The sequence below is a fragment of the Natator depressus genome, chromosome 16, assembly GCF_965152275.1.
Source record: "Natator depressus isolate rNatDep1 chromosome 16, rNatDep2.hap1, whole genome shotgun sequence".
Classification (NCBI taxonomy): Eukaryota; Metazoa; Chordata; order Testudines; family Cheloniidae; genus Natator; species Natator depressus.
In genome coordinates, this window is record NC_134249.1 from 8,666,309 (window position 1) to 8,690,902 (window position 24,594).

Sequence of the window (24,594 nt, forward strand, 5' to 3'; positions counted from 1 at the left end):
TAAGGTGGTCTCGCAATTCCATTTGGGCCAGGACATTTGTCTGCCCGTGTTTTTTCCAAAACCCCATACGGACCCGAGTCACCGCAGCCTACACACCCTGGATGTCCGTCGAGTGCTGGCATTCTATTTGGAGCGCACCAAACCCTTTCATAAATCTGTACAGTTGTTCGTGGCCGTAGCCAAGAGGATGAAAGGCCTCCCGGTGTCGCCGCAGCGGATCTCATCTTGGATAACAAGCTGCATCCGGGCGTGCTATGAGCTCACAAATGTTCCAGCCCTGGCAGTCACGGCCTACTCGACCAGGGCGCAAGTGACTTCCTCTGCTTTCCTGGCACAGGTCCTGATCCAGGAGGTCTGAAGAGCAGCCACCTGGTCCTCGGTGCACACCTTCACAACCCACTACGCGGTCAATTAGCAGGCCAGAGAGGATGCGGTGGTTGGCAGAGCGGTCCTCCAATCAGTTGTTCCGTGACTCCTACCCTCCTCCAGAGGTAAGCTTGTGATTCACCTAATGTGGAATGGACGTGAACAAGCACTCGAAGAAGAAAAACGGTTACTTACCTTCTCGTAACTGTTGTTCGTCGAGATGTGTTGTTCACGTCCATTCCACCACCCACCCTCCTATCTCTCTGTTGGAGTCGCCAGCAAGAAGGAACCAGAGGGGCTCGGGCGGCAGGCACGGCGCAGTGACACCAGTCAGGGGGCCCCAACGGGAGCCACTAAGGGGAAAAGTTTCTGACGCTCGTGCACGCAATGCGCGCACACCTAATGTGGAATGTACATGAACAACGCATCTTGAAGAACAACAGATACGAGAAGATAAGTAACCGTTTTTTCCCATTTGTTTAAATTGCTCTTATGAAAATATTTGTGTTTACTTTGCTTATATAGTCGCACATAACGGTGTCCTTTAAAAGCTGCTTTGCCGTCTATATTTTCAGCATTTAAAATCTGAGCACCTATTTTAATTCATATTCTTATCCAAGGTAAAAATCTCCTTTACAGGGCTTACGAGGCATTCCTGGAATAGCAGGCCCAGAAGGAAAGCCTGGTACACAGGTTCCCATTCTATACTATATACTTAAATATTCTTCATTCTGTTGTAATTGCCATGCTGGCTACAGGGGCCAGGGCTGCAGGTGAAAGCTGCTGGATTACTGCATGTTATGTTAACTCCGATATTCGTTGGTTCCAGTGTTGGTTTGTCTCTGGTAAATTTGGTAAGTCTCTTATAAACGTACCCCTAAAAGCAGGGAGATGAATCCGCACCGAACCACAGAACCAAACTCCCTCAGGCTTGGGGACTTTCGGAGCTGGATCCAAACTTTGTGGTCTAGGCCCATCTTTGCATGGCAGTGAGGGTTTTACAGCGCAGGCTTGGGGCTGGCATGACTCATGCTCCTCATTCCCCACTTGCACCAAACCTCCAGCGTTCCAGTTCTCTCCCCAGCTCCGCCCGTTCATTTCTGTCACCTGCAGCCACCCTCTGTGCTCTCATAGACATGCCAGTTCTGTGCCCAGAAATAGCTCTGCCAACGACCCTCAACCCTCACTCCTAGCACACTGGACCCTGTTGTTCCAGTCCTGAGCCCTTCATGCAGAGGTGCTGCATAGAACCAAACTGCATAGTGATGTGCTGGGAACAGACATTTATTAAGAGCTAGGATGAGATCCCAAAACTCCTTGCTTCTGATCTAGGGTTGCCAACTTTCTAATTGCACAAAACGGAACACCCTTGCCCTGCCCCCTGCCCCGAGGCTCCATCCCTTCTCCGAGGCCCTGCCCCCAACTCACTCCAGCCCCCCTCCCTCCGTCGCTTGCTCTCCCCCAACCTCACTCACTTTCACTAGTCTGGGGCAGAGGGTTTGGGAGGGGGTGAGGGCTCCAGATGGGGGTGCAGGCTCTGGGGTGGGGCCAGAAATGAGGGGTTCAGGATGTGGAGGGGCCCTCTGGGCTGGGGTGGGAAGGGGTGAGGGATCCAGATGGGGGTGTGGGCTCTGGGGTGGGGCTGAGGGGTTTGGGGTGCAGGAGGGGTCTCTGGGCTGGGGCCAAGTGTTTGGGGTGCGAGTGGTAGTGCAGGCTCTGGAGGGAGTTAGGGTGCAGGAGGAGGTTCCGAGCTGGGGCAGGGAGTTTACAGTGCGGGCTCCAGCCAAGCGGCGCTTACCTCAGGCTGCTCCCAGGCGGTGGTGCAGCGGGGCTAAGGCAGGCTCCCTGCTTGCCCTGGCTCTGCGCCACTCCCAGAAGCGGCTAGATGGAGGTGCATCCAGGCAGCTCCATGCCTGGAGGCGACTTCCCAGCCAATGGGAGCTGCGAAGCCGGGGGCAGGGGCAGTATGCAGAGCTTTCCTGACCACCCCTGCGCCTAGGGGCCGGATATGCTGGCTGCTTCTGGGGAGTTGCACAGAGCCAGGGCAGACAGGGAGCCTGCCTTAGCCCTGCTGCACTACTGACCAGACTATTAACGGCTCAGTCATTGGTGCTGACCAGAGCCACCAGGGTCCCTTTTTGACTGGGTGTTCTGGTTGAAAGCCGGACGCCTGGCAACCCTATTCTGATCTAACCTTTAATAGGAATGAGCTGTCAGGTTTACACGTGATTCCAGCTTGTATCACTAGAGCACTTCCCTTACAGGGAAAGCTGAGCTCATGTGCAAATCCATGTTCATGGAATACAGTGCTGGGTGGGAGCTGGGGGAAGGTTTGTGATCTCTCTTGGTCCTTATCTGTCTAACTTATCCTGCAGGGTGCATCAGGTGCCATGGGGAGCCCTGGCAGAAAGGGACCAGCTGTGAGTAGAATTCCTTGTGTGTTTGTTTTAAATTCTTCCAGTCCTTTGAGCCACGTCAGCATGACAATAATACCTAGCTCTTGTATGCAGCTGTTTGTCCGTAGATCTCAAAGTGCTTCACAATTTTTAATGTACTTATCCTCACACACCCCTGTGAGGCAGAGCAGGGCTATTATCTCCATTGCACAGATGGGAAACTCAGGCACCGAAAGACTAAGTGACTTGCCCAAGATCACACCTGAAGTCTGTGGCAGAGCTTGGAATTGAACTTGAGTCTATCAAGTCCTAGGCTAGTTCCCTAATGATGGTGGCTCCTTGAGCAAAGATCAAGTCCAACCTTAGTTCAACTAACCAGTCAGCCTTGCCTTCCTGGGTGTGACCTCTGAGTGTAAAGAGGGTCCTGCCCTGTATTCAGATCCAGGGTTTTGATTAGAGATAGGGGTTTGTCACTTTAGACCCTGCAACACCCTTGTTAATGCTGACAAAATCCTACTGCAAGCAAACCTGCTGTGGGGTCTTATTACCTTCCAACACAAACTTTCCATGTTCAATTGTCAGCTAATAACGACCCAGTTCAGTGGTACAAGATTTAACCTAGAATGCTTGAGAGCTGACCTATCACATGCCTCCCCTCTTCGGGCGGAGATACAGCAGCATCCTTCTGCCTCAGGTGCTGCCTTATAGTGGCCTTCGCTCTCTTAACCCCCTCTCCCCATCTGACTTCGTCCAGCTCTCTGAAATGCCGGTGAACTGCTACCAGTCACCTCAAAACAACTTCTTTCCGGACACTGCCTGAGAGAGGCCCTTGGAGTGCATTGTAATGGGTACATCTCTTTCTTTGGATGGCAGGAGGTAGGATGAGGATTTCCGTTGCCAAGTAATGTGCAGCCCCCACCTGCTTATCTGTGCAGAGACGAGCAAGGGAGGGGAGGCTGCAGAAGTTGCCCCTTTCAGAAAAAAAGGTGTGCCATTGGGTTATCAAAACCAGACCTGAGATGGGACCAGTTGGAGTCAGCAGCTACAGCTGGGCGGGAACCAGATTTTCCATTTTGTGGGAAATTCTGCCTTTTGGATGTTGTTTTTCTGATCCAAAATGGAACAAAGACCCCCAAAAAATAAAAAAAAATCCCACAAAATGAAATTCCAAAATCCAGTTTGCTTCAGATTGATCAAAACATTTTCATCTGGATAAAAATCACAAAGATTTTGTTCCAAATTTGACTTTTTGAACTTGAAATGATATAATACATAATTTTTTTTTTTACAAATTGTTTTGTAAAGTCGTTTTGAAATGGAAACGTTCCGTGCTGCGAAGGCGGAGGTGTTCTGTTCCGACCTTACTGGAATGCTCTGTTCCAGGCTATTTTTTATTAAATGAACTTTCATCGGTGACCAATCCACAGACACACAAGAGCCAAGTATTACAGAAGCCCGTTCCAGGAAAGCATGTGGCTGTGAGCTCATACAGCTTACCAAGAGCACCAGCATTGGTCCCGTGGCAGGCTGCACCCCTCTTTGGCAGGCCATACCCCGTGTGTCTCCCTTACCAGTAACTCTTCCCCCCCAATTTTCAACATCTGTGTTTTGATCTTTTGCTGTTCTCTCCAGGGTGCTGGTGGCTTACCAGGTGACAGAGGGCATGATGGACCTCCTGGACCAATAGTAAGGAGCATCTTCATTTTGCACTAGTTTGTCTGTTGCGTTAGTCTTCCCAGCACTAAGGCAGAAAGTCCGCAGCTTTGCTGTGTGCCCTGGGAGGGTGGGGGATGGTAGATAGGGGCTGAATTCCCTTACCAGCCATCATCAATATGTTGCTGTTGTTCTCTCACTAGGAACAGGTGGGAGGATCCAACCCCCTTAAGCAGAGGTTCCCAATTTTTTCTTATTGTGTGCCCCTTCCAGATCTACCAACTGCCTGCGTACCCCTACCCTTCTCATCACTGATACTTGGTGTGTTCTTCTTAACACTACCTGTCTTTAGTCATCTGCCCATATTTCACTGTTGCGTACAGATATAGTTATAGTGTGACATATACAACTGGAGGGGAAAACAAAACCAAACCCTGGCTAAGTTCTGGGCTCAGTTAGACTGGACAGTTGCCAAGCAACTGAACCTGGGATCTGTACCTCAGCATCTCTGTGTGTCTGTGTTCTCACGGGTACACCTTGAAGTAAATTAACTACTGTATTTTATACAACAAATTCCCAGAGTTTTAAAGCTTCATCTGAGTAGTCTATTATGAAAATGCAATAAATAAAATAATTAATAAATCCATCTTTACACAGTTTCTCCTGCTTACCCACAAGAGATGTCTCACGTACCCCCCCCCCACCCCCTGTATGGGTACATATGCCACAGATTGGGAACCCCTCCCGCAGAGTACTCTTAAAGGGCTTGACCCAACACCTGTTAAAATCTATGAAAAGCCCCAATTGGCAGAAGTGGGTGTTGGCTCATGCCTTAAATGGAGAGGAGAAGAATGCTGCCTGAGAGACACCTCAGCGAGGAGGCGCTTCTCTTTCCTTCATGTTTTTTCATGGGTGGTGTGCAATGCTTACGTTACTCCCTGGGCCTATATACAGTACATAAGGCTGGTTTGGGGAATCTGATCACTGAACTTCTATGACAAAAACGCATCTACAGTGAGTCTGTACAAACCTCCCCTAGGTGCCTGCAGATAGAAAAGTCTAATGGAAATCCAGAGACGGTGCCCATTTAGCAGTGCTATGCCAGAGAGTAAATAACATGGGACCTGCTGCTGGAGCAGCCAGTAACAGAGAGCTGGCAGTAAGCTGTGGAGCAGTCACATTGTGAAGTAGCATTTGGTCTTGTGACCCCCCAGATGATGCATCCACTAGGGATGTCATGATCACGTGCTCTGGAGCAGGCTTCAGAGTCCATCCAGGACAGTGCGCACACGTGAACGCACAGAATATCCATATACAGCTGCCGGGCCCAAAGGCACCCAGATCTACTTACTTTCTCAGTCAATAAGGTGACTGTCTTGCGCCATCCTCAGAAAGAATGTCTGAGAATCCATTAACTGCTTTACTGCTGCGCAGGGCACCAGGTATACTGAAGACAGTGCCCTGTGAGTGCCACCCAGCGTGCCAGGTTCAGTCTCTCTGCAGTGCCAGCTTGGGCTACTGGTGATCGAGGGCTACTGAACATAGCCAGACAGGAGCTGCAGCAACTATCCACAGAGGCAGAGTTAATGCATTACAATCAAATATTAACTAGATTGCCATGCTCAGCTAAGTGAGCAATGAGTGTCAAGGCCTGAAATGGCCTTATAAGGTGACTCCATTAATGACACCTCTCTCCAAATGTTGTTTTAAGGCCCCTTCAGGAAAACCAGGACCAGATGGAGACCCAGGTTCACAGGGGCCAAAGGTAAGAGCCACTAATGAGATGGTGTACATGTGCGGGGTGATGGAACTCCGTGGAGCCATTTCATGTAGCCTGGTCTTAATGACAAAAGGCTTCACTTAGTTGGTATTTTGGAATGTTCCTCTGGGGTTGGCTCTGTGGTAGCATCTCTTCAGAGAGAGATCAGTGTGAGGCTGGGTGGGTCCCTTATTTTGAAGTGCTTCATGAAGTGGATAGCAACAGAAGGGTGCTTTTCAATGACACACTGAAACATCGGACAAGTTGGCCAGACTCCAGGGAAAAGGGCTCATTACGTATTAGCTGGATATCAACACGTTCCAGCTCAGGCTCTTGCTGGCTCTGAGCCGGAGGAGCCTTTATGTATTTTCTTTTATCTCCCAATACGCACAGTCCCAGCTGCCTCAGGCCATGTGACCTCTTGAATTACCTGTCTTGGCTCTCTGCAGAGAGAAAAAGCTCTGCCACTTTTCCCCTCCCCATGGTGCAGTCTGTGTTGCTAGCTTTGATTTCCCCAGACGGCCCAACATTGCACCTGGCTGAACACTGGAGCTGGGTGGCAGGTTTTGGACAACTTTTTTTTTTTTTTTGGGGGGGGGGGGGGGGGGGAGGAAAGATGCAGATTTGAGTCGACCAAAACACTGTGCGAATCTATGTCGAACTCACCAAATTGTTTCAGTCAGGAAAAAATATCAAAACCGGCTGTTTCTAGTTTAACATCAATGCTATTAAATTCGAGAAAGAAAGAAAAATGGATAAAACCCCTCACGTTAAATGAAACGCTTTGTTCGACTCAAAACAATTGTTGGGGGGTGGAGTGCAGTGGCCAAACCAAAGAATCAGATATTGGTACAACTCTATAACTTGTCCTTTTGGAGCCTGACTCCGAACATCCACAGTCCTCACTGAAGCCAACAGGAGTTGCAAGTGCTCAGCACCTTTTAGGATTAGACCCATAAAGGACAATGTCTGTTTGGATAAGCTTTTAGCTGGTGAGATCTATGCACTCTAGTTCTTGGTCATCTTTTACTGCTCCTTCCATGCTGACGTTGGCACCAGAACTGGCCGTCTGTATTGAAGCCAGTCTTGCTGCATTTGTTACATTTTTCGTTTCTTTCCTGGCAGGGGCTGCCTGGTAAACTTGGCTTGGAAGGACTGCAAGGACCTGTCGGGATGTATGTAAGTGATACCCGTCTGTTCCCAGTGCAAAATGAGGCCTAGCAACAAGCAGGCAGCTGTTTGAGCACGTGGGGCAGAGGCAGAGAGAGGGTGAGCTTGGAAAAAATAGCTGCCCGGAAGGGAGGCACAGAGGCACTTGGCACCTCCGACATTCAGTGTAAGGGGCTTTTATAGAGTTACAGGCCCAGCCCAGCTGTGCACCATTGGCTACACTGGGTATATCCCTGGAATTTCCTCTGTGCAAGGAACAGGGCGCAAGTCAGTGAGAATGGCTGGTTTCGTTCAGGCCAGTTTTCCAATACTGGCTTATTGCCCCCCTACTGGCGTGGCAGAACTAACCCCCTTCCTCTAGTAGTCCCAGACCCGAATCATGGGTCTGCCCAGAAGAGGTTTGGTGACTTCCACCTTGTTGCTTTGAGGAAATAGGACTCCTATTTCTATGAGGTTTGGAAACCCCCATGTTGCATTGTGCAGCTCTCGGCCCTGATCCCCGGGTTAAAGTGAGGCACATACAGCTTCGCATACAGCCTCTTTCCCCACAAGATCTCGCCTTCTTCTCTGGCTAAATAAATGAGCTGAATGGGCACCATCTGCCCTGCTGAGTCCCTCTTCACCCCAGCTGTGTGCTATTTGAATAGGCAGAATGATACTCAGGACTAGCACATCCCATTCTGGCAGCGGGAGGGGTCTGGTCTAGTTTTTGAGTGACCATTTTCAGTGCTATCATGAGGTTCTCCTAATCCAGTGGGAAGGGGGCAGCGTTAAATGTCTGAGGGGTAGCCAGCTAGGCATGGCACTGCTGGCCAAAGCAGCTGGAGGGCCACAAGACCCTCATTTGTAAGAGATTGTTAAGGTTGGTTTAAGGTAAGGCGGTTAATTTGAGAAAAAGCCAAATAAACAGAGGCAGGTGTGTGAAACCTTAACCCGTGTGATGACCACCACCTCTTCTGGACGTCTGGTGCCACATCTCGGATATGAGCACTGCCATCCATAGGCTGCTAGCTTCCTCCATTTCATCCCTCTCACTGAGAGAGAATACAGTGTGTCAGCCTTAACTGACCAGTATCAATGGCTTTATCTGTCCCAGGGCTACCCAGGACCTGTTGGTGACAGAGGAAAGCCAGGACCCATGGGTGAAAAGGTAGGACGGTGAAAGAGCTACAAAGATGAAGATTGTTGGGAACTCTGGGATGACCTGCAAAGAGGTTTTTCTTTGCCATTTACTGGGGTGGTGACTGTGGAGAAAACAATCTACTTCCAGTGCTAGGAACAGGGTGTAGGATTAGCCTCTGCAGGGTCCGGCTGTACTGTTCTTCCAGTATCTCTGGTATCTCTTGTGCTGCTTATGCTCCTTCCCCCACCCACCTCCCCATTCATTTCCTGGCGGACCAAAGTTGGATTTAAAAGAAAGTGGTGGTGGTTTTGAATTCAGAGGGGAAATGGCTGTAGAACAGACATTTAGGGTGGGAGCAATATGAACACGGTGAAATCCTGCTACATCTGTTCGTCACTCCATGTTACTGACAGAGATAGGCCTGAGTTGCTAGGTTCCAAACTTCCTTGAAATTTAGGAGTTTGCATTTCCAGTGTCTAGGTTTGGCTTATTATAAGGACCTGTTAAAAAGGCTGGATCCCAGATCAAACTTTGTGGGTGTTTGGGGTGTTGACTCTGGCCTATCTCGAATCAGTTGGGCACACTTATTGGTATTCATGTCTGTGAAGTTACCCTACAATCGTTTCCCAAACTCCAGCTTCCTGTCTCCACCAACACACATCAGTAGCACTCGCCTCTAGAACTGGTCAGGACATTTGTGTAGGCTTCCCCCTCACCCCTATTTTCTGACCAGCTCTCCTTAACCTTCCCAACCTAGTCACCATTCTTCACTGAGAGATGGCTGCTGCTGCACCCAAGAGGTTCTTCAGCAGAACAAATATTAACAAACTTCTTTCTGCTCCTTCTTGCAGGGAGAGCCTGGAGCGCAGGGCCCACCAGGATTTCCAGGAAAAGCCGGTCCCAAAGTGAGTATTGTTCCCTGCCTCTCAGTAGAACCGGCCTGTAGCACACCCCAGAACTCCAGGGCCCATCTGTTTTCTGTGAGCACTGATAGGTCTGATGTGACTTCCGCGCCCAGCGGTTAAATGAAGTCTGGTGCAGGCCTGCGGGTTGTTGACATGGTTAGCTTGAGCCTCTGTGGTGAGAAGGTGAAAAAGCCTCTCAACCAACCGATCTATGTGCAGTGAGCGCTCAGCAAAAAGGGGGTGAAATATTCAGGCTCTGATCTCTGCCTCTCTCTCCTCACACAGGCTCCCCCTGGGCCACCTGGTGGGAAAGGTCCCCCTGGTCCACAGGTATGTCCCATCCTGTCTTTCCTCTCTCTTTACATGTGGCAAGATGCCCCAGGCACTGCAAGGATTCGGCCAGCTTTGCCAGCTCATTTAACACAGGTGTGAAAGGTCAGAGCACGGACAGGGCCCCCAACGAGGCCATGACTGTGCTGTCCTGGGGCTGGGCTCTCGCATCTAAGTGCTGGAGGCTGGAGCAGCCCTGCACACCCAGACCCGGCCTCCTGTGTGGTCAGGCCAGTCAGGAGGAGGGTGGGAGCTGGGTTTGCCCCTCTGTGGTTTTCCAGGGTTACCGTGCCTCTGCTAGGACACCCCAGCGGTGGAAAGCGGCAAGGAGTGCGCTTGTTAGAGCCGTCTCCGTCTGTTCACGGGTGCTTCCTGGGGCTGGATCCCAGCCCAGCCAGGTGGAGCAAAGGAGCCCTATGGGGATGAGAGGCTGTGTTGGCGTCAGGGACTTTGGTACAATAAAAGAGAACAAGGGGCCTCCCACCTTGATTGCGGCATGGGTCCACCCCTCACGACAGGCCCAGTGTAATGACTTCTAGGGCACACCTGCGGAGGAGCAGCTACCAGTGGCTGAGCAGACCCCAAATAGGAGCTGGCTCGCAACTCCCCCCCAGGTAACAGCAGGCGCTCAAGAGCCCCAGGGGCAGTAACAAAGAGAAGGCAATGCCCCTGGAACTTCCTAAGCTGCCCTCCCCCTTCCCGGTTTTTTTCTGCTCCATGTAGAGGCCATCGCCGTGACAGAAATACCTGAGCCCAGGTAATTAGTTCCAATTAATATGTCAGCACTTTAGCTGTGTCAGCTCAGCACCAGATTCATATCTCCCTTTGGAAGGGGAGTTGGCTGTCACATCTGCTAACCTGATTGTCCGGTGCCTCGTTATGTGAACTTCCTGAGGATGGGGACTGTGCCAGTACGGTCACCTGGGTTGACGGGGGTGGGGTGGGATCGGGGCAGGCTGGCAAGACGGGCGTAGTGCCATGGGGACGGGGGTGGGTTTGCCACGGAGCTGGTGCCCCCAAATAGGCAGTAGGGCTGCAGGGAGCACGCTGCTCAGCTCCCCTCTCCCCCAGCTCCAGTGCAGGTGAATCATAGTTTCCAAATGGAAAAACTGGAATGCGGGGCTAGTGAGCCTTGCAAGGAAATATTTTGCTGCAGGGGGGTAAGAGAGATTTGGGGGGGGGAGGGGGGGAGGAATTGAGAGGAAAAAGATACTCCCCTTCCCTTTCCCCTGTACAGAAGAACTTTATCGTAAAGGGCAGGATGGGAGAAAATTATCCATCCCTTTGTGTCCCCTTTACACCAGTCCCAACTTCTCCTCCTCCTCCAAACTACCCATCACCCTCTCCCTCTTTCACCAAGTGACTCCATTCTGCCTTCATTTAACCCACCTCTTTCCCAACTCAAAACTTCCTCCAGGCTCTTCAGCTCCCCCCAACCCAACCCAGCTCAGATAGCAGCCCCCCCCCTTGAGTCTGAGAACCACTTGTCTTACTACGTAACCTCTCCTCCACTCTGGACCCGCATCTGCCCTGCACTCCCGGCTCAGCATGACCCCCTGTGCCCACATGTAAAACACACACACACACACACACTCTCCCTGCTTCCAGCTCAGAGAGCCCTTGCGCAGGATCCGAATTCCACCTTTTCTCCTCCGCTTGTCGCTGTGTCTGGGAAATGAGGAGCGGAGGCAGCAAGGAGCCTGTGCAGACCCCCCTACGCTTTGCCCATGTGGGGCTGAACTGAAAGAGCCCCCACAGAATCCCTGTCCCCTGCTTTGTGCCTCCTCCCTCTCCTGCCTGCAGCTCTCATGCTGCAGGGCCAGCTGGGGGCAGCCAGGTATCCTTAGAGCCGAGCAGGAAATGGTTTTCCCATCCTATGAATACTGTCCAGGGTTTGGACGCTTCTCCCATTCCACATAAGGGACTGAGACCTTCAGAAGTTTTCTGATGAATAAGCAATGCGAGGGATACCCCAGGGTAGCCAATAGCACGGTAGTGAGGGCACTCACCTGGGATGTGGAAGACCTGCCAGCACCTGATTTGGAGCAGGGACTAGAGCCTAGGTCTCCCACGTCCCACGCGAGTGACCTAAGCAGGGTATTGCTAATTTGGGGCAGTCTCGCTCACGCTCACGTTCTCATTTTGACCAGCTCTTGCATCCTGGACCTGAGAAACCTTCCTCGACCAAAGTTCTGTCAAACCCGGTGCCTTCCCGCAAACAGTTTTGGTTTTGATGAACCCGTATTTTCCGATGAAAACCTTTTGGTCAAAAAATTTCCAACCCCTGGAGGTCTCCTGCACCTGAAATCCCACCTGTGGCAGGAAGAGGTACTGCACTCTGCAGTACGCCAGCCACATGACTCTAATTGTGGCCTTAACTTCTCAATATTGGCCACTAATGCCCACTCACCCCCATGGCTTTGGATCAGCCCTCTGGAGTTCCTGCTTTCAACTTTAAGCACCCAAGTATGACCACTTTGGTCAAAGCTCATACGGCCTCTGGGCAGCCAGACCTCTCGAGGCTGCCGGAGATTGTGGGACATTGTGCATTTTGGTTGATTCAGGCTCCCTGTTCCACTGCACCACAAAAATAGGCACTGGGGTATGGGTAACAGACTCCCTCCCCAGCTACCTTGGAGTCTCAAGGAAAAGGTATGGAACTGGGATCTCCGAGGCCTTCAGTTCCAGTCTCACCTCTGCAGAATGCAAGTGCTAGAATGTGGTTTTCTGGTTGATTGAATTCACATGGTGAGAAACAGTCTTTAAATTAGATTTTACTGTTCAGAATCCTTTATAATCTGTAAATGGAGGCCATGCCGTGCAGCAGAATGCAGCTGCTCCCCGTTTCAGATACTCATCTGAACACGTTCTGATCCCTTGTTGCACCTGAGAAGGTTTGCAGCTTGGGAGAGGAGTAATGAAGACAGTTAACACACACTGACCTCCATTTCAAATACTGCAGGTCGAAGCTGCTGTGTACCCTCAATATACTGAGTATATTTTTCAGCAATAAAGTTACAGACATTTCCATCCTGTGTCCTTAGTTTGGTTTGGCCTGAGCCAGTGCTTTTCTCTCCCTCCTTGGTTACAATTGGCCCTGCAACACATGAACCGCGGGCAGGGATTCTGTGGGGATATTTCAGTTCAATCTCACGAGAGCAAAGCACAAGCACGTGTTCCCTGCTCCTGATTTTCCAGACTCAGCAAGACGCTTCAGTGCACACGTGTCTCCCCTGGGGAGAGGATGAGAGAACCACGGACATGTGACCAGTGTGTAGTCACGTTACTTAATGCACTGCTGCAAGGTGCTGAGATACTACAGTGATGAGCGAAGTAGAAGAAGGCGTAGAGACTAGAAGAGAAACAGTAGTTTTGTGTTACATAGGGTTAACAAGTGAATAGATACCCTCGTCTCTTTGCAAACATAGGCCCCTGGGATGTGGCACTTATCAAAGGCTCTGTGCTTGTTGGAGACATTCTTTATGTTGGTGGCAGACCGCTGCAGGGGCCCCACCTGAAGTAAACTGTGTGTGTTCTGTTTGCATTATGGAAAAGCTGAGTGCATTCCCCCTCTTTGAGACAGGTGGTCTCTCCGCCTAGGTGGGAGCATCTCACCTTCTACTATTAAGCAGTGTATGACCTCTTTGTTTCAGGGGAGACTGGGAGACCCAGGTCCTAGAGGACTTCCGGGACTGCTGGTAAGTAGAAGATCGATAGCTGTGTGCTAATGCAGTTACCACCCTTCTGGTCTCCGGTCATGTGACACTGATGGAGCTGGAAAGATGCACATCCACATCCCTCCAGAAACTGATTTGTTTCCATCTTTTGGCTGAGCGCTGCCCTATGTAAAATGATTTGGTGGTCTCAGTCCAGCTGTCAGTGAGCATGTGTCCCAAGCCAACTGGTGACAGAATGGGTATGGAGACTTCACCACCCTCACACCCACAGAAGGGACCCCTCCAGCTCAGGGTAAGGTGCACTGGATCATAGTGTGAGGCAAAGCTGCCTGGCTTATGGTCAGTCTGTATTTATTCTGCAGAAGGGGTCTGGGTGATGCATTCTACAAGTTTTGTCTTTCCAGCATCCTTGACCACAGCAAAACATCTAACTTTAAAACTCTTTTTTTTTTTTGCAAAAGTGGGGGAGGGGGCGAGATGGATTCCGAAGATTAGGTATTCGACGAATATGCCTTTGTGAGCTACATTATAAATACTTCTGGGGGCTCTGATGGTGCAGTTTATAAACCATACGAGTGATTTTTTTTTTTTAATCATTTCACTCCTCACCTTCTCAGCTCTTCGGCGAAGTAGCTGACTATTGGAACTCAAATGCCACCTGATGTGTGTGTGATTCATAGAGTAGCTCTTCCCATCTACATGCAGAGATAGATGCATAGCTGTTCTTTCCTTTGCACAGGGGCCTCCAGGCATTCAAGGGCCAGATGGCATCCGCGGTAAGCCTGGTGTGCCAGGAGAGAAGGGGCCTGCTGGATTGAGTGGGGCTGCAGGACCAGCTGGATACCCAGTAAGTACAGATTCTGATTTCTTTGACTGATGTGTAAGGTGAGAATGACACCATCAGTTGCCACTCCACTTGTAAGCGGGATTAGAGACGTGCTCCATGAGCTGGTAGATGTGATCAGAGCTAAACTGCTGAAGGAGATCTCCTCTTCTCCAGCTCCACGGCTTTGTCTTAGTTACGTATGAGATGGCTACAGATCTGCCGAGTGCCAAGTACCTTACCCCACCCCGCAGTTACCCCAAGACATGTAACCTGCATTTCCATTCCTAAGCTCTGCAGCACTGAATCTCTTATGAGACAAAGATTTGGGATAGCCCCCAAGGCCCTAATAAAATCCAGGTTTGATGGTATATGCACCAACACTCTTCCCCCACCCTCTCCATCTGGGCATGCCAAGGGACATCAATGCAGTGGTTCTGAAACTTTACTGAGGTGACCCACCAAGTGCATTTAGTCTTTTTGGGGGACTCACCAATGAGAGAGAATGAAAACTACCACTTGCTAGGAGGTGTCATGCAGGGCTGTGGAATGCTATTTAAAGTGCAGGAGCCCTCAGACCCCAAGTCCCCTGCTTGGCTCTCTCTCCCCAACCTGCTGCCCTTCTCTTCCCGGGGCTGGGCTGCAGTCACTCCCAGGCTGACTGGCCACTTGCTGGTTCCGGCTGCTTCCTCCACACTGCTGCTGACCAGATCTTGCTCCCCATGCCACTGCCTGCTGCCCCAGCCCAGTGGAAGTGAGCGGACAGGGGAGAGCACTTCTGGGGCACACACAGGGTGGGGAGCGATGTGGGCAGTGACAGCTGACCCCCACTCGGTCCTTCTCACAACACACTGGTGGGTCACACCCCACCATTTTTGAACATCGCATTAATGGAAACAATGGTTCACGTCTCGGGTGGGGCACCAGGTGCAAGGTTAAAAGATAAACTGTTCAAAAATGGTGACAGATTTGGGTAGACCAACTTTTGAGCACTCTCGAAGGGGGGCCTGATTTCCAGGTGCTCGGCTCTGTCTGAGAAACAGGCCCTCTTCAGGGGTCTCAAGTTGCCCCCACCCCCCAATTAACTAGTCACTCTTGAAAATCTTGGGCAAAATAACTTCAGCTCCCCAAGACAGGGTTACTCTCTGCAATTGGCATGCAACAGCCTCTGCCTCCCTTACGCTCCACTGTGCATGCAGGATGGGCAGAGTGTAACCCAACACCTTGCCTTGTATTCGCTGCTTGTGTCTCTGGTAGCCCGTGGCCGCAGCAGGAGGCTCCCCTGAGGTACCTCTTAGCTCACAGTCATAGCAGAGCGCCCGTGCTGTGGAACCTCCTCCAGCTCTTTGTAGAGGGGCCAGATTTTCAACTTTTAGGCATAGGGAGGGGTCTGCAGTGGTGAGCTGGAGCCGGTTGTTAAATTTAGAGGCCCTTTTAGAACCGGTTGTCCCATGAGGGACAACCGGTTCTAAAAGGGCCTCTAAATTTAACAACTGGCCAAAAGTGGCGCCTTAGGTGCCGACTCCGTGGGTGCTCCGGGGCTGGAGCACCCACGGGGAAAATTTTGGTGGGTGCAGAGCACCCACCGGCAGCTCCCCGCCCGGCCCCAGCTCATCTCCGCTCCGCCCCCACCCCTGAACGCACCATCCCGCTCTGCTTCTCCGCCCCCAACCCCGGTTTCCCGCGAATCAGCTGTTCGCGCAGGAAGCCGGGGCGGGCTGAGAAGCAGGCCGCGGTTTCGTGCTCAGGCCCAGGGAGGTGGAGGTGAGCTGGGGCGGGGGGCGCGAGGAGGGCCGCCCGTGCCGCAGCAGGTAACCCGGGAGGCGCCCAGGGGAACCGCTCCCAGTCCCAGCTCACCTCCGCCTCCCTGGGCCTGAGGGCGAAGCCGCCGCTTGCTTCTCAGCCCTCCCCGGCTTCCCGCCGAACAGCTGATTCGCGGGAAGCCGGGGGGGAGGGGGCAGGGGCAGAGAAGCAGAGCGGGGTGGTTCATGGGAGGAGGTGGAGGCGGTGCGGAGATGAGCTGGGGCCGGGCGTGGAGCGGGGAGCTGCTGGTGGGTGCTCTGCACCCACCTAATTTTTCCCTGTGGGTGCTCCAGCCCCGAAGCACCCCTGGAGTCGGCGCCTAAGGTGCCACTTTTGATGTGATCAGTGGGGAGAGCGGCTGCTCCCCCCCAGCTACGCTACCCCGCCCCTAGGAGCCAAAGGGACCTGCCGGATGCTTCCGGGAGCCGCCCCAGGGAAGCACCACCGGGACTCCCCACCTTGCCCCCCAGCAGGTCCCTCTGGCTCTTAGGGGTGGGGCGGGTACCCACTACGGTGGCCCACGAGACCCTCCTGCACGGTTCTGGGGGCAGTCAGGGGAGGAGAGTTGATGGGGCAGGGGTCCCTGGGGTGGGGGCATCAAGGAATGCAGGGGGGGCATCAAGGAATGCAGGTTGGATGGGGCAGGAGTCCCGGGGGGCAGGAGCGGGCCACGACCCCCTTGTGGGGTGAGGAGGAAACTGGTTGTTAAGATTTTGGCAGCTCATCACTGGGGGTCTGTGATAAGCATTTCTGGCAGCCAGGTTGGAAACGTAGTCCATCAGGGACTCTGTGTACCCACAGATCCCGTAGCTTGATGTTCACCTCCTTTGTAAGCCTACCTTGTTCTTTCAGTCTGGGTTATTGGGTGTCACGGGTGTCGCAGTGACGTTTTCCCAGTGGATTGTGCCAGGAAGTGTGAGCTTGCCAGAGGTATGAGCACCAGGATCTAGTGAGAGAGCACTCAATGGTGATACACGAGCCCTTAACCAGAAGCTGAAGACTGGCTCATCCTGTTGGCCACCGGGCTGCGTGGTGTACAGCGTGTTCTATCACCACTCCTGCGTGCAATGTCGGGGATTGGCAAGGACTCTCCAGATTAGGACATGATTGCTAATTCAGTTCACGCTCTTACAGGGCCAGGAAGGGCCAGCTGGGCCTGAAGGGCCTTTGGGGGAGCAAGGAGAGAAGGTAAGGAGGTGAAAGGGGCACAGGGTTCCACATCTTTGCAGTTGCATGGGATGCAGTGTAACAGATTCAGCAGCACTGCCTGCACAGAGTCTGAGTTCGTTAATGAAGGATGTGTGCCGAGAGGAGAGACAAATCCACACCCCCACACACATACGCGCTTGTAGTTCAAATCCTTGCATCCCAACCCCAGTCACCCCAGATCTCCTGAGTCTTGCTTGCCTCCAGCAGCCCTGGAGTGCTATTCCTTCTTCTTAATGGGGGATACCTGCCCAGGCTGGGACGCACTAATGCACACCCCCCAACCCCTCCTCCCCACATTATTTGGGGTGGGGGTCAGAATACTAACATGGAGAAATGTAGGTAGGAACATCTGCTAAAATGGGGAGTAAATCCCTGCAAACTCTCCCAGCACGACTGTGCTCAGATGTCACAGCTTGGTGATACTAAGTTCAGACCGTTCAAAAGCTTGAAGGATGGAGACTCTTCGGTGCAAACCCTCACTAAGATTAGTTGCTCTGTTGAATGTCTTGTTTCTTTAGGGTGAAGTGGGAGAGCCGGGAGAAGCTGGCATCAGAGGCCTGGATGGAGAGCAGGTAGGGTGGTAATGCCTAGCTCTTCTATAGCACTTTTCATCCTTAGATCTCAAAGGATCATTATCCGTGTTTTATGAAGAGGGAAACTGAGGCACAGAGCAGTGCAGTGACTTGCCGAAGGTCACCCAGCAGGCCAGTAGCAGAGCTGGGACTAGAACCCAGGTCTTTTGAGTCCCAGTCCTGTGCTCAATTCACCAGGCAACACTGGTAAATAGGTCAGGAAATCATGTCCTCTGTCTCCTTTTTAATGTCCCTCTCTCTGGACTTTTCCATTCCCCTTGGCTTCCAGCTGGCGGAAGCAGTAGAGTTTGAGGGCTGCTTGTTCCAAAGGAAAGCTGTGAGAGTCGAGACTTTGTCATCTTAGTTATCAGAGTTAAGTATTAGTGCTGCCTTAGGGCAGGCCTTCAGCCAAATAATATGTCTGCAAGGCAGGATTTGGTGTAAGCTGGTGTTGAGTGTGTGTTACAGGTCCCACTCAGAGTCTGTAACAGCCCTAGCTGGGCAGTTGTGGCTCTTCAGCTCAAGCTTTTGGCTCTGGAGGTCCCCATTTCAGTCCCTGTGTGTCAGCCAAGATGGCTTCCATCACCTTGGCAACCTGCCCAAAAGAAGGCCAATTGGGGATATTCAGCTGTAACTCCCATGGGTATCCTCTCTAGGTTTTCATCTACTGGGCGACTTCCAAGATTGCCCACCACGAAGCCCTGCTCTGGTTCTAGCAGCGCTGAGTCGCAGGTGTGTTGCTATTCAGTGTACGCTACCATAGGGTACATAAACTCTTAAAACATTTGAGCTGATCTATTTTTCCCTCCGTAGGGTTCCCCGGGACTCCCTGGAGTGGAAGGTCAGCCTGGGTCCAAAGGGGAGCAGGTCAGTACTTAAGATGAGTTCTAAAACCTGGTTAAGGAAGCTGAAATCCTTGAGGCAATGCTAATTCCTGACCTGGATTTGTGGGCAGAAGCCTGGAGAAAATTCCCCCACGGTGCTTTGGAACTCAGGTTGCCCTGGCACATGTAGCTGCAGGAATCCCTGTGCTCAGATGCACGCTTTGATGCTCATTCTGTATCTGTGGTTCTAGAGCATGCAGAAACTGGAACTTAAAGGGAGGCCTTAACATACAATAAATAATCAGGCATTTTTTAAAAAAAATCATCCTTACCCGTGTTACTAACCGCTGCTTAGGCTGTTGCAAATGAAAGAGCCCTCACTTAGTTCCCTTTTCATGCCGTGCTCTGCTTGCACAATGAAAACACACTCATGAGTTTTACTGACAGGTTTTCCACCCTGCATACAGAGCGGCACTGGCTATCACTACCAGAAAACATGAGCACTCGGGCTTTCCGAGGCCAGTTGACACGCTTGTCGTGTTTGGAATAAACAGCCAAGCCTTCCAGTGTTTGCGGTTCATCCGTCATTATCGTCAGTGCCCAGGGGCAAGATTTTCAGAAGTGTCTAAAGCAGTTAGGTGCCCAGTTCTCATAGATTTTTTTACCAGTGGGAGTTGGGCACCTAACTCCTGCAGTGCACTGGGGAGAGAGTGTTCCATCCATGGCAGTCGACAGAAGACACCAGCCTCCGGCAGCTGTAGTTTTTGCTTTGTTATCATTCATTTACTGTTTTGTGCCTGGTAAATAATCACTGTTCTCCGGAATCCACCCTCCCCAGACAGCCTCAGCAGTTAGCCTTCTTGTTCTCTCACTGTGGTTCAGGGGAGGACCATCATCCTTCAGGAAACCCCAGTCCGCATGTCTAAGTTACTCTTCTTGGGAATTTTCCTCTGTTTGTTGTTACAAATTATAGCAAGTGTCTGCTGGAATGGAAACCCACCAGCCTTACCCCCTGCGTCCAGATGTCGGGATCTGTCTGCTTGCTGAGGCATTAATGATTTATATTGACAATCAGCAGATATCCAGAACACAGCTGGTAAGGTCGACTGGATAATAATACTTGTCATCTTCCTCTTTTCCAGGGAGAGGCAGGAATCCCAGGGGCTCCAGGTGTCAATGGAGGCTCTGGGGAGCCAGGAGAGGAAGGGCCAAAGGGAGACCCTGGGACACCTGGGGAACTAGGACAAGAGGTACACTTCCGGCATTCTCTGACAGGTGGCCCATCACCGTGGTAGCCGTGTCACTGTAACCTACTAGAGAAGGCTGCAGTTGTGATCATTGTGATCCGCGAGTGGGGAGCGGGATTGAGCAACCAGGGAGGAATTATTTGGATGGCTGGATTATTAGACCTAGCTAAACTGAGGGCTCTGAGATGGCCTTGGGGAGGTCTTGTCAGGGTGCGGGGAGAGGGCGGCATGCCACATAGGGAGTAGCACTCTCTGATCTTCAGCTGGGGACCAGCACTGGCCATCTCCACCAGCTTATTTTCCGTATTTATATTTCCTACTCCTCTCAGGACAGGAAGTTACTTGCAGTGGTAGCAAGCAGAGTTTTGACCCAGGAAAGGAAGAAGAGTCAGAGACATCATGAAGTCACTAGGAACTTTGCTACTGCCATTGATTTTAAATGGAAGCTGCTCAGATCCTACCGCGATGGGTGGCAGTACAAGTAATGTCTGGGCGTGGCACTAGGAACAGGGTTCATACATTTTAGGTTAAATGAACGTCAGAGAGAGCTTGATTGGAATTTTTTTTTTTCCTTTGTGTTGGCAATTTTGATTTCTCACAAGAAACTTTTTCTTTCTGAAAAATCATTTTGGCTGAAAACAGGAGGGGGTGGGGTGGGGGCAGGAGTTCAGCCAAAAGAAAATTTGATTTTCAGTTTTCCAACCAAAACTCATTTTATTTTAATTTTTTAAAGAAAATTTGACACTTTGTGAAAATTCTCATATTGAAAACCCAGTTTTCCATTTAAAATGGAAAATTTGGGGCCGACTATACCTGGTGATGGGTATTTGGGATTTGTCCTTGAGTTTCTGAACTTCTCTGTATAGCAACCCTCTCCACTTGCTCGTGAGGGGCCAAGGCCATGTAAGATTATGCACCAGCCCCCTCTGCTCCCATCTCCTGCTTGCTTCGGCGTGGGCGTAGCAATTTCAAACCATTTCACCTCGATATCCACTCTGCATCTGCTGTGTAATATCAAAACCACCACCCTGCCCACCCCAGAGGCACAGCAGTGCTACAAATGAGTCTAAAGAAACTGCCCCAGCTCTAAAACTCTGTTACAAACCACTGGAATTCCATCCTGCGGTAATGTCAGAGCAGGCAGATCTCTCTGCCAGGGCCAAGGGATAGAAGATGCTACTTGGATGTGATAATAACTCCTGCTGGTGCTGGTCAAAATTACACAAGTGAATTGCATGCAAAATAGACTCCAGTGTTGTCCTGGGGACCGTGGGATAGAAGGAAGCCTGGCTGTAGGTAAACACTGTGACAAGATGGCCGATGTTAGTATGGTGGGTCCTGGGCTTTTTCTGGCAGGGAGGCTAAGACGCCACCCCTTGCCCCTGCTCTTGGGCCGCTGAGGTCATAGAATCATAGAATATCAGGGTTGGAAGGGACTTCAGGAGGTCATCTAGTCCAACCCCCTGCTCAAAGCAGGACCAATCCCCAACTAAATCATCCCAGCCAGGGCTTTGTCAAGCCTGATCTTAAAATCCTCAAAGGAAGGAGATTCCACCACCTCCCTAGATAACGCATTCCAGTGTTTCACCACCCTCCTAGTGAAAAAGTTTTTCCTAATATCCAACCTAAACCTCCCCCACTGCAACTTGAGACCATTACTCCTTGTTCTGTCATCAGCTACCACTGAGAACAGTCTAGATCCATCCTCTTTGGAACCCCCTTTCAGGTAGTTGAAAGCAGCTATCAAATCCCCCCTCATTCTTCTCTTCTGCAAACTAAACAATCCCAGTTCCCTCAGCCTCTCCTCATAAGTCGTGTGTTCCAGTCCCCTAATCATTTTTGTTGCCCTCCACTGGACGTTTTCCAATTTTTCCACATCCTTCTTGTAGTGTGGGGCCCAAAACTGGACACAGTACTCCAGATGAGGCCTCACCAATGTCGAATAGAGGGGAATGATCACATCCCTCGATCTGCTGGCAATGCCCCTACTTATACATCCCAAAATGCCATTGGCCTTCTTGGCAACAAGGGCACACTGTTGACTCATATCCAGCTTCTCAGCCACTGTAACCCCTAGGTCTTTTTCTGCAGAACTGCTGCCGAGCCATTCGGTCCCTAGTCTGTAGAGGTGCATGGGATTCTTCCGTCCTAAGTGCCGGACTCTGCACTTGTCCTTGTTGAACCTCATCAGATTTCTTTTGGTCCCCGCTAGTGGCCCAGGAAGGTGGTAGAGGAGGGAAACGGGGGAGGGCTCTGGGTTTGCTCCTCACTCTGAGTCCCAGCCCCTCTCAACCCCTGCAGGTTCTTACCCTCTTCCCCCTTGGGCGGGGTACCTTCGGTCCTTAGACGCTGCGGGAGGGTCTCCCTTACTTCAGTTCTCTGATCTTTCAAGTCTCTCAAGACACCTCCAAGCTCCAGTCCTTTCTCCTTCTCCCTGACTGCCTGAAGCAGGGGGGTTTTATTAGGTTCCTGACAGGGCCTTAATTGACTGCAGGTGCTCTAATTAACCTGTAGCCACCCTCCCTAGTCTACAGGGAACCACACCTTAATTAGCTTTGGGGTTATATATTTCCCCTCTAGCACTCTGCCACTGCTCCCTGGCCCTCCTGTATCACAACACATAGATTCATATTAATAGATTATAAGGCAAGAAGTGACCATTGTGATCATCAAGTCTGACCTCCTGCAAAACACACACCATAGGACCTCCTTGAATTAATTCCTGTTTGAACTGGAGCAGATCTTTTAGAGAAAACATCTGATCTTGATTTAAAAATGTCTGGGGAAGGAGAATCCACCATGCCCCTTGATAAATTGTTCCAGTGGTTAAATGATCTCATTGTTCAAAATGTGCACCTTATTTCCAGTCTGAAATTGTCTAGGTTCAACTTTCAGGGCTAATATAAAGAGGACTGTGATTAATTGTTTTCCATGTCCATTGAAGGTAGGACAAGAAGTAATTGGCTTAGTCTGTAGCAAGGGAGATTTAGATTAAATGTCTGGAAAAACTCTCTAACCATGAGTGATTAAGTTCTGCACTAGTCTTCCGAGGGAGGTTGTGGAATCCCCGTCATTGGAGGTCAAGAACAGGTTGGCCATACACCTCTTTGAGATGGTCTAAGTTTACTTGGTTCTGCCTTAGCTCATGGGGGCTGCTCTTGATGACTTCTCGAGGTCCCTTCCAGCCCTACATTTTTATGACTTTGTGGTGCCTACAACACCTTCACCAGAATTCATATCGCAAGCTGAAGAATGTTTTGCTGTAGCAATGAAGTCCATGGAGAGTCAGTGTGAGAGGCCTCAATCTTCAGGGACTGATGAGCATAGAGAAGACACACCTGGTACAGAACATGGGTGCTCACTGAACTGGGGCTAAAGAGTTTGCTTCTCCTTCTTTGCAGGGTGACATCGGGGATCCCGGAGATATGGGGGAGCCCGGGCCCAAGGGCGAAAAGGTGGGGAGATCTCTTCTTCTATGTTTTCCCGTTGAGACCCTACATTGCTACTCGTGGCCTGCTCAGCCCGTTTCTCTCACACACCTTAGTAAAGTGTCTGTTGGTCCCCAGATGAGATGCTGGAGATGTGCCACGCAAGCTTACAGAGATGCCACAGGAGGGCTGTAGTTTTAAGGCTGAGATTTACGAATAAAACCAGGATTTTTATAATCCTCTTTCTTGTGTGTTAATGATGTAGGGCTCCATGCTTGGCATCTAAGATGAGTTTAAAACATGCATTAAGTGTTAATTTAGATGCCATTTAATTGTTGGCTCATTTAATTGCAGTTGATTTTACTCATTCAGGTCTTTGTAGTAACGCATCTGTTTCCACTAATGAACAGGGTGACGCTGGCCCTGGGGGCCCTCCTGGAATGCCTGGACCAGATGCCATTATGGGAAAAACTGGTGAAAAGGGACTTAAAGGAGAGAAGGGGCAAGAAGGTTTACTGGCAAGTACAGCGAGGACTCCTCTCTCCATGTGGGTCACTGGGACCTGGCAGGAATCCCAGGATTTCCCATGAGGGTGGGAGTTTAGGTCTATCTCTGTATACAGAAGAGTTCTTGGTCACCCAGCAGGAAACTAGGAGTTTGCCAAGGACCATGCAAAACATTCACAGGGAAATTGGAAAACCACCAGAATTGGAGAGGTTTATGTGATTTTTTTGGTTTCACCAAATTAGCCCAATTTGGGGGTGAGGAGTTTGCACCTCCCCCCCCCCTCCAAAAAAATACATGCATTTGTGAGCAAAAATGGGCTATTTTAACACGTTTTCCTCTTTTTGACCAAATGAGATGGTGTCAGGGCTTTTCAAATTAGAAATTTCATTCTGACAAAGAGCAGTTTTCACACTGACATGTTCAAGGTTCTGACGTTATGCGCGGTTTTGTGCCAGAACTATCAGCTGGCAAAAAGTCCAGATTTTGAGCCAGAGGGTCACTTGACACACAACCAAGAGGGTTTCTCCTTTATGTGCCTTTAAGTCTCAGCACTAAAATTTGAGTCTCTCTCTCTGTAGCTATTTGAGTTCGATGGTGTGTCAATATCCATGCATGTTTCTTGCTCCCAGTTTAGAATATCTTGTCCCTGAGTCTCTCTCTCTCTCTCTCCTCTATCCATGTGTGCTCTTGGGGTTGCCCATTAGGGTAATAGTTGGGTTTGCTTCTGGGCCCTGGGTTCCCTGTGAACCTACTGGAATGAGATTTCAGCCTTTCATGGGTGTTCCCTGTGGCACCGTGATCT

General features: G+C 50.8%; 1 protein-coding gene across 1 annotated transcript in view; it reads left to right on the forward strand.

Moving 5' to 3' along the window:
* The window catches only part of LOC142000011 (uncharacterized), a 252,023-nt gene that overhangs the window by 203,977 nt on the left and 23,452 nt on the right, over nt 1-24,594 (forward strand). Inside the window, exons 30-45 of the mRNA XM_074973989.1 lie at nt 1,006-1,059; nt 2,742-2,786; nt 4,395-4,448; nt 6,127-6,180; nt 7,300-7,353; nt 8,441-8,494; nt 9,319-9,372; nt 9,658-9,702; nt 13,356-13,400; nt 14,119-14,226; nt 17,140-17,193; nt 17,733-17,786; nt 18,600-18,653; nt 19,753-19,860; nt 23,259-23,312; nt 23,696-23,803. Of these exons, the coding sequence (XP_074830090.1) occupies nt 1,006-1,059; nt 2,742-2,786; nt 4,395-4,448; nt 6,127-6,180; nt 7,300-7,353; nt 8,441-8,494; nt 9,319-9,372; nt 9,658-9,702; nt 13,356-13,400; nt 14,119-14,226; nt 17,140-17,193; nt 17,733-17,786; nt 18,600-18,653; nt 19,753-19,860; nt 23,259-23,312; nt 23,696-23,803 (999 nt within the window). The remainder of the gene's footprint in view (nt 1-1,005; nt 1,060-2,741; nt 2,787-4,394; nt 4,449-6,126; nt 6,181-7,299; nt 7,354-8,440; nt 8,495-9,318; nt 9,373-9,657; nt 9,703-13,355; nt 13,401-14,118; nt 14,227-17,139; nt 17,194-17,732; nt 17,787-18,599; nt 18,654-19,752; nt 19,861-23,258; nt 23,313-23,695; nt 23,804-24,594) is intronic.